Source organism: Salvelinus namaycush, chromosome 25, assembly GCF_016432855.1.
Source record: "Salvelinus namaycush isolate Seneca chromosome 25, SaNama_1.0, whole genome shotgun sequence".
In the NCBI taxonomy this organism is placed as follows: Eukaryota; Metazoa; Chordata; class Actinopteri; order Salmoniformes; family Salmonidae; genus Salvelinus; species Salvelinus namaycush.
In genome coordinates, this window is record NC_052331.1 from 31,682,299 (window position 1) to 31,690,944 (window position 8,646).

At 42.2% G+C, this 8,646-nt stretch overlaps 1 protein-coding gene across 1 annotated transcript; it reads right to left on the reverse strand.

Moving 5' to 3' along the window:
- Positions 1–840: 840 nt before the first annotated feature.
- Positions 841–8,397, reverse strand: LOC120020489 (angiopoietin-related protein 4-like). Its single transcript, XM_038964191.1, has 7 exons — positions 7,763–8,397; positions 6,587–6,697; positions 6,386–6,476; positions 3,406–3,519; positions 3,159–3,254; positions 2,398–2,676; positions 841–2,242 (listed from the first exon to the last, which is right to left on the reverse strand). The coding sequence occupies exons 1-7, from the start codon at positions 8,282–8,284 to the stop codon at positions 2,058–2,060; spliced, it is 1,398 nt and encodes a 465-aa protein (XP_038820119.1). The 5' UTR covers positions 8,285–8,397; the 3' UTR covers positions 841–2,057.
- Positions 8,398–8,646: the final 249 nt, after the last annotated feature.

Below are 8,646 nucleotides of genomic sequence, written 5' to 3' on the forward strand. Positions count from 1 at the left end.
AGCTCTGCCCAGTCAAATCTCTTCTCTGTCCTGACACCCCAATGGAAAATTCCCCCCACTTTCAAAATACAGAAATATGTTTCTGTTTTTTGAAAGTTATATGTCTTAAAACTTGATTGCTGATATGCAAAACATTTTGGGACTATATCAACAATGGACTAATGAAGCAAATACCAAAATATAGTTTTAGGGTGGAGTTTTTCATTAAATGATCTCACATATTTAAGGTGTTAAATATGTGTAAAAAAAATACTACTGTCTTTTTGACTGTCTTTTTTTGCCATTTATGAATGTGTTATTCAATGCGTTTCTCTAGGCTTTAGTAGTAAAGGCCAAATTCAATATCTATCAAATCATTTTTTTAAATCATTTTTTTTTTACCTAAAGGGGTCCTAAATTTTTAAATCAGATAGCTAAATGATCTGAAGTATGACAGGGGATAAGGAGGCAATCTTTAGTTGCTACATCCATTTTTGGACTTTTGGACTTATAAATGAATGATATGTACCCATTAATTCTTGAAGAATAGAACGTATAAATGCCTCATGTGCTTAGTTCAATTGTCGTATTCCATCAGAAGCCAAAATATAAGCTTGTTTTACTCCAATGTTTGTAAACAAAGTACAAGGGAAAACACTACATGTGAATCTTCACACATAAAAAATATATATATTTATATATTTCACGTGTTCGACAACCACGTGATTTCTTCATGTGGCCTTTTTGTAAGGGATTTGATACTCAATTCTGGTCATTGGCTCACTTCTGGATTGTATTTCCAGCTGCATCAGTGTGTTTGATTAGAGATCAGACAGAGAATTGGCTGTTTCATGCCAAAGATCATTTTCATTGGCTGGTTCATGCCAAAGATCAGTTTATTTTCTCTTAAAAAAACAACAGCAATTTTACACAACTGGAAAACATGAAATCGACAATATAAATTACAAACAGGCGATAGCAGAAATATATAAAGATTCTTTACAACTTATAAATAAAGAAGGCAAAAAAAAACTCAAGTCATCGACAAGAACACTAGAGAATTTTACAACAAGTTACAGTCAAGGTTCTGAAGAGACAGTCGACATTCATTCATCATACACGAGACAGAAATAGATGACTCTGGTCATTTTAAGGACAGTCAATGTGACTGAAGGATAAAACATCTCCACGAGAACACAACAGTGGAGCGTGAGCTTACTTTGATTCAAAATAAAACTGCAGGAAAAGTAGTGTTACATTGTACAGAAGCTGGAATGGTGTTTGCTCCATAGAATAACTTTAAATTTAGACAATGAAACCACCATTGTTGAAAAATACTTCACACACGTTCTGTCTCATTACATCCTGTAATTATAGTTTACAGTGATTATTTCTTTATATAATTCCTTTGGATAGCTAATGGCATTACTTTCATGTGGAAAAACAACAAATTGTTTCAGTCACCATTTGGTCCATACAATCGGATTAAAAAACTCTCTAGAGCTGCCCCACTTGTACAACTACAGTGTTCATGCGGACAAAACTTTGCTCTAGCTAGAAATCACTGTTAAAACTCTGGGAGAGCTCTTGCATTCAGAAACCACTGTCAGATAGGTCTTAACGTGGAAAATGCTTGGTTTCTTGCAACACAAAAAACATGTTGGAACTCGCCTCATTCTGTTCCATTCATTGATGCAGTCTGAGAGGCCCAGCGTTGCTTTAAACAGTGATTAAGAGTGAGCTCATACCACAGCTGTGGTGAAACACCCTTGCTAACTTTCCACTGCTAGATTCACATGTACATGTACTTCTTAACATCTTAAAGATACATTTATGCATTGTTCGGTTGTGTATCTAGCTGAGAGACTTTAAGACTTTTGAAAAACAGAGAATTGGAAACATGGAGCCCATTCAAGTACGAGTTATTTTGGTTTTTATAATGGCCTTGGCTCTGTTGGAAGTCTCACTGGGTGAAGCCAGGACTGACTGGGTAGCTTACCCAAGTCATTAACCAACCGCCTCTAACAGTGTTTCAGTTCAAGAGGAGAAAATTTGTCAGAATGCTGAGCGTCTCTCCTCTATGACTTGTTCTCGATCACAGCGGGGGCGATCATCATGACGGTGGTCTTCAGGGGATAGTAGTGGCCACGCCAGGTCTTCCAGAAGACCCCCTGCTTCCTCTGATGCCTCTGCTTGGGAGGAGGGCTCATGAAGTAGCGGCCGTTCAGGTTGGAGCGTCCACAGTTGCTGAACCACCAGCCACCTGGAGAAAGAGAGCAAACATCTGGTTAGATTGGCATTGGTGCTACATTCCCAATTTGAGTCATAGAGAGATAAATCTTAGACTAAATAAATCTTAAATCTTAGATAAAATTCAGCCAAATAGTAACTTTGAACTTTGAAAAATAGGAGACGTACCAGAGAGGTGTTTGGCGCAGTTGGTGTCGTTCTTCTGGTCATTGTCTTGGTCGCGGGTGGAGAAGGGCAGGCCGGAGGCCTCGGTAGTCAGGGCGCTCTCCAGGTTGCCGTTGGAGGTCTCTTGGATGTGGAGGGCGTAGTGGCTCTCCTCCCCGCCCAGACGGATGGGGTACTGGATGGTCTCAGAATCGTCCCTCCAGTCTGAGAACTTAACCTTGAGGATGTAGTCTGTGTCTTTGGCCACGGCGCTCATCTTCTCAAGACCAAGCCAGAACTCACCTAGAGAGAGAGAGAGATCAAAGGAGTTAAAACCTGATCAGTGGCTGTGGTAGCATGTGCAAAGTCTGCATACATGTGTCCAGATATCTCAGTGTCTTCGTTAATTTAAAGGATCTGATCGTAACAGGGCTGGTAATCACTTAATCTAATTTAACAGGAATAGACCATGCGATTTGGTCACTTCTGGCACCTAAAGCCACCAGGGACATTAAAGCTGGAGATTAGATGGTTGTTTATGCCAAACCTGCCATATCAAGATCCATCTGATCCCTAGATCTTGATATCTACAATCCTGTATTAGTGTTAGTATCGCTGCTTGTTAATCAAACTGAACTGGGAGGTTTTGGGTCAAGAGCTCTGTGCTGTACTGTTCTATGCTGTGGATGTGGGTGGTACTGTCCAAACCTCGGTGTGACCTCGCTAGCTAGCTCCAGAGGAATTTATTGAGGGAGATGATAAAAGACAACAGAGGATATATTTACCATTCAGACTGCCAAAGCCGCTCTGGTAGGCCTGCCATAGCTGGTCAAAGTCAACTGAGCCATCCTGGCGCCTCTGGATCACGGTCCAGCCACCTTCTGTAGAGAGGAAAGAGAAAGAGCAGTGGGATTAGTCTTTTTTTTTTTTACTACCGCCAACTGTCATTCATGTATGGATACAATATGTTCATAAACTAAGCTATAGGGTAACCTTATACGGTGAGACAAAATCCTGGCTAACTCCCCTTACCGGTTGTCATTTCGCAGAAGACTTCAAAGGATTGGGAGTTTAATGGCTGAATGGTGTACACTCCGCTGGCCGTCTCGCCTCTCAGGAATAGCTCATGGCAGTCTGAGGCCATCTCTGAAAAAAACAAAGACAAAAACACAACACGGTTCACAAACTGTTCTCCCACACTTCGTATCTCAAGACAGTATCAGTACACGTCGTCAAGGTCTGTGTTCTAACAGTGCTTTGGCCTTTCCCCTTCGCTGGCACAAATATTCTATTTATAAATGACTCATTCAACTAGAAGACAAAAACTCTGGTTTCTTATCTCGAGTGCCTTGAACAGCAGCCAACACAGAACTTGTTTGTGAGCTATGGGGCAAAAGTCCACCCTGCCTCTGACAACTCCACTTGTTTTCTACTGAGGGAATTCACACTTGTGTGTATGGAAGTGGGGGTTTGGTGGGTCCAAGCAGAAGTAGTCACTTAAGTCAAATATTACTGTTTTTAAAATATTATTTTGTAGTGACATTATTGCATAACATGTTTACCTTTCACTTAATAACTAGGTCAGATGTTCAGGAATCAGGATACATCTGGTTTCCCTATCTAGGATCCCTATCATTGGCTTCTTCATTGTAGCTCTCCAGGTCTGTGAATGCTGAATGTTTGCCCATAAAGAGGCCTTATCGTGAAGTGGGTTTATTAGTAATTGTAAACCTAACAAAGCTCAAGAGTTAATGTGTTGTGCCCTAGTCTGACCTGCCCGGAACAAAAGAGAGCTTAGTAGCGATTGGTTGCTGTGCACATGAGGTAGAATGAGATAGAGACAGCCAGGCAGCATCAACAAAAGGTATGGGGGGCCCAGTGGCTGTCATGTGCCTGATGAGGCATGAGATGGTGCACAACCTTAATGTTTTCCAGAAAAGGGTTCAAGTTTATATGATGCCGACTTGATAGATACTGCATACGTTCATCGGCTATGATGCTCTTTATAAGCACCAATCGCCTAAGTAAATATTTTAATTGATTTGGAGCCAATCAATCGATATTGGTTTTGGTTTGATTGATATTGATTTGACTTGGTTGCTATTGAACAAACATAAGAGCAGACCACGGGACCCCAATGCATCACTCTTCTTGAATAACCCGGGGCGAAGCATGAACTCTATTGATTAGTGGTGCGTGGTTGTGGTCGCGGTTTGCCTTGGGGTCAGGGGTTCCTCTCAACTTTGGCACACTTCTCATTCAGCTATGGCCGGAGAAGCAAGGGTCTACAGGGATGGGGAGCGGGGAAGAAGGGATGGAGGAGGGAAAAAGAGGGACTTTTGACTACTCTGATAGATCTGGGGGAAAGGTTGCACATTCTTGAGGGATGTACCACTGTTTTATGGTGAGAGGGAAAAATGGGAGGGCTGGAAGAAGGGAGCAAGGAGGTATGCAGTCAGTGCCTTCAAAACAAGAAAGGATGTGTGTACAAAGTTCACCAGACTAAATTAAACCGCCTCCTTTTCCTTGCTTTCTTTCATGACTTTTTCTGGCTCTGGGCCAAATGACCTAATCTGAGGAACATACACTCTTAATAAAAAGGGTTCCAAAAGGGTTATTTGGCTGTCCCTATAGAGAAACCTTTAATGTTCCAGGTAGAACTCTTTTGGGTTCTATGTAGAACCCTTTGTGTAAAGGGTTCTACATGGAACTCAAAAGGGTTCTACCTGGAACCAAAAAGGTTCTCCTGGAACCAAAAAGGGTTCTTCAGAGGGTTCTCCTATGGGGACAGCCGAAGAACCCTTTTAGGTTCTAAATTTGCAAAAAGTCCCCCTCCTCCGCCCCAAGCTCCATCAGATTTGTGAGTTATCCCTCTGTGCTGGGGCTGTGACCCTGAGTTAACACTGTCCGAGACAGCTGAACTATCCCCCAATTGGAGTCCAGCCAGATGACTTGTTTCTTTTATAGAATTCCTGAAATCCTGCTGACGTCAGAATTTGCTGAGAGACGACTCATTGTGTTCTGCTGGGTGACTGCATCTCACAATTCTGGGCCTGTGGGTTCACCTTTCACCTACTTTCCTCAGTGGCTATCAGACAGTGTGAAATAGTGTAAAACCCACTATTTAGATAGAACCACAAGTCATGTTGCTTTTGATTGAGAGAGCGATAATTTACTTGTTTTAACAGGAAATATACTGAAACGGTATGTATAACAATGTTACTTTCTTTTTCAATCAACTCTGAGTAGGTCAATCACATATCTGACCAACATCCATAAAGTGACATGGTTCGCATAGGTCACATTCAGAGTTAAATCATGACTCACATATCCTGTATAGGCCTATTGATTCATTCATATCCCTCAATGCTGACTTTTTAGTGAGACCAGACCCCAGCTAAAGCACTAAACAGGAACTTGCCATGAGTTAATCATTGTTCCATTGCCAGAAATCCTGGAACTAGTGTCTGAACTTTTCCCTACTTGGCCATGATCAAGCTCCATACAGCACTGATGAAAGCCCACATTATGAGCTGACCACAGTAATACAGTTCAGATGTTAACAGCTGTCTGGTTTGGGTGTAGGTCGAGGACATCATGATCACTTTTACAATTACTGTACTACTGTATTAAGTAAGACAGTGTGTAACCTAACTCAATTGACACTTCCTACTGTGATCTTTTTCTTTATACTGTGAATATATTATATTTACTGTGAACCCAATGAAAGCGTTCCTTCAGACAAGTAATGTACCTTTTCAGTCATTGGTAGGTGCATTAATTGGCATGGCCAATCACCTGTGCGTAATATTTCGCTGGCTTTGGGCAGATAGATGCGCGCGGGCAATTATCTGATAATTACAGTCAATCCTTCACGTCATTTAGAGGGAACTCCAGTTAAACTTGATGTTTTAAGCCTCGTATTGTCTCAAAGTAGATGGCATGGGAGGTCAGTATTTGTCTGGGCGTCAATTTAAACAACGGATTTGACATGAAGCTTGCCTTTACTTACCGATGGGTGAGTCGCGCTGCTCAATGCTGCCATTTTGAACGGTCTCTTCTGGTTTACGCCTGAATGCTGGTCTCTCTTTTTTCAGTTGAATCTGAGTGAGCAAGGAAAACGACGTTTTAAATAATTAATAATACATAATAGCCTCATGAATTGTTTAAATAATTATACATGGGTCAGTGATATTCACAAAATGTTTCATACCTGGTGTTGCAGGGTCCTGATGCGCACGTTCTGCTTTTCAAGTTTATCTTGCTGGAGTTGGATTCTGTTGACCAGGTCATCAATACGTTTATTCTGAGCTTCCAGCATCCACTGAAAGAAAACAGACAGGTACCCTGTTAGTCTTTCTCCTGTGACATAATTTTAAGTAGCCTATGTTTCTTATAACATAGGAATAGCCCACCACAAAGGCGATATTGTGATCTGTGTTTTTAGACTATAACATATAGACTACTATGTGCTTGTGCTTTGAATCGGGCCGCATTTCACATAGCCTATCCGAGCACATTCAACAGCTTTTGTAATTTCCAACCCGGTAGTTTGGTTAAATAATAACTTGGGGGTTTCCATCCCACAAAAAAAGTCAATGTCAGAACAAGAAATTCTCTTTTTACTTTTCAGGTCCTATAGCAGCTCCACGTGATCTTTAAATCAAGAGTGACATTTTCCTCAACTGGGCTATGTTCCAAATATCATGGTTTAAAAATCATTCACACATTCTGAAACGAATGGGTGCATTTCCTTTGTCTGGCCAACGTTTAGCACGTAGTCCACGCACTCCAGCACAATAAACACACCCACTGGCATGCCTTCAGACATTGCTTCAGGCTGAATATCTTTAAGTCCCTTTGAGTCAATGTAAATAATCCCAGAACTGTTCTTGTCCATCAAAATGCATCTATTGTCCCCCTCCAGTTGTTCCTCTGAACATCAGCAAATAGGCCATTTGCCAAACTATTATGCATGACTAATGTAGGAGAAAGTATAATACTAGTAGCCTACTGTAATACACATTACTTAATGTTAATCAATTAATCTATTTGCTGTGGTGTTTTGTCATGTTATCGCAGTAAATTAATAGTAAATTAATATGCCAGGCTGCTCACTGCAAAAAAGCATTGTATGGTAATGCCTTCATACAACTGAAGCAATCAGAATTGAAGTGATCAGAAATTAATGGATACAATGGCAACTGCAGAGAAGTAAACTCACAAAAGGGGAGACATGCAGCAGTTAGCTTAGAGTCTTTCTTGTCAGTAATCACTTTTTATCTCAAGTCATTTGCTTCCCTTCCTTTACACCAAATGCACAATTGTATCATAGCTTATTTTCCAAACACAATGAATGACCAAATAGAGTCATGGATTCCCTCCTTACCTGAATGATGCGTGCATCGCTGTAGTTGCCTGAGTTGCCTATGTTCATGTCGGGCAGCCCCTCTCCCTGCAGCATGCCATCCATCTTCTCCTCCAGCTTGTTCATCCTCTCATCCACCCTCTTCCTCTCTTGCTGCATCTCCTCTGTCTTCTCCCTCAGCTCGGCCGTCTCGTTGAGCACCTGGAACTCCATGTCCTCCAGCCCCCGGGCCTTGGACTTCAACACCTCGCCCTCCGCCTGCAGCCTCTGGCTCTCCTTGCCCAGGTCCGCTGCAGTGCCGTTGAAGACCTTCAGCTTGGCAGTGATGTCCCTCATCTGGCCCTTGGTTTTGTCCACATGCTCCTTGAGGCCTTGGCCTAGCTGGAGCAGGCCATGGGCGATCACATTCACGTCGTCCCACGCTGCATACTGCATCTTCTTCTCCTTCCCGCTGGTGGCCGAGCCTCCTCTCCTCTCGAAGGGGTTGCCGGTGGCCATCAGAATGACCAGGCACAGAGTCAGGGTTGCTAGTATTGTCTTCATTGTTGCCTGCTTTCCTTTGTTTGTTCGTTGGCTCAAGTTCTTGGTCGTTTTTTTGTCAGGTGGTTTGCAGAAGCACCCTTCTCTTTCCAGTTCTTTGCTTGAGCTCAAGATCCTACCTCTCTGTGCATAGCACTTTGGTTTTATACTTTCAGAGCCCTTCAACTCCAGCAGGCTGGCTGATCTGATTGGCTGGCCAAGCAGAGGGGGAAGAGCTGCTCTCAGGTTTCTCCCCCGCTCAGTTAACTCTTTATGTCAAGCGAAGGCGTGAGAGGGGAGCACGTGATGTAACAATGAAGCCAATTTCATCACTACCTGTAAAATACGGTAAACAAAGAGATTTCAATCAAATTATTGCACATTGA

What these genes read in the sequence shown, in the direction of transcription:
- LOC120020489 (XM_038964191.1), bottom strand. Translation starts at nt 8,284, where the DNA reads ATGAAGACAATACTAGCAACCCTGACTCTGTGCCTGGTCATTCTGATG. An exon ending in GCGATGCACGCATCATTCAG is followed by an intron (nt 6,698 to 7,762) that starts GTAAGGAGGGAA and finishes GTTTTCTTTCAG; the next exon opens with TGGATGCTGGAAGCTCAGAA. An exon ending in GCAGCGCGACTCACCCATCG is followed by an intron (nt 3,520 to 6,385) that starts GTAAGTAAAGGC and finishes TGTTTTTTTCAG; the next exon opens with AGATGGCCTCAGACTGCCAT.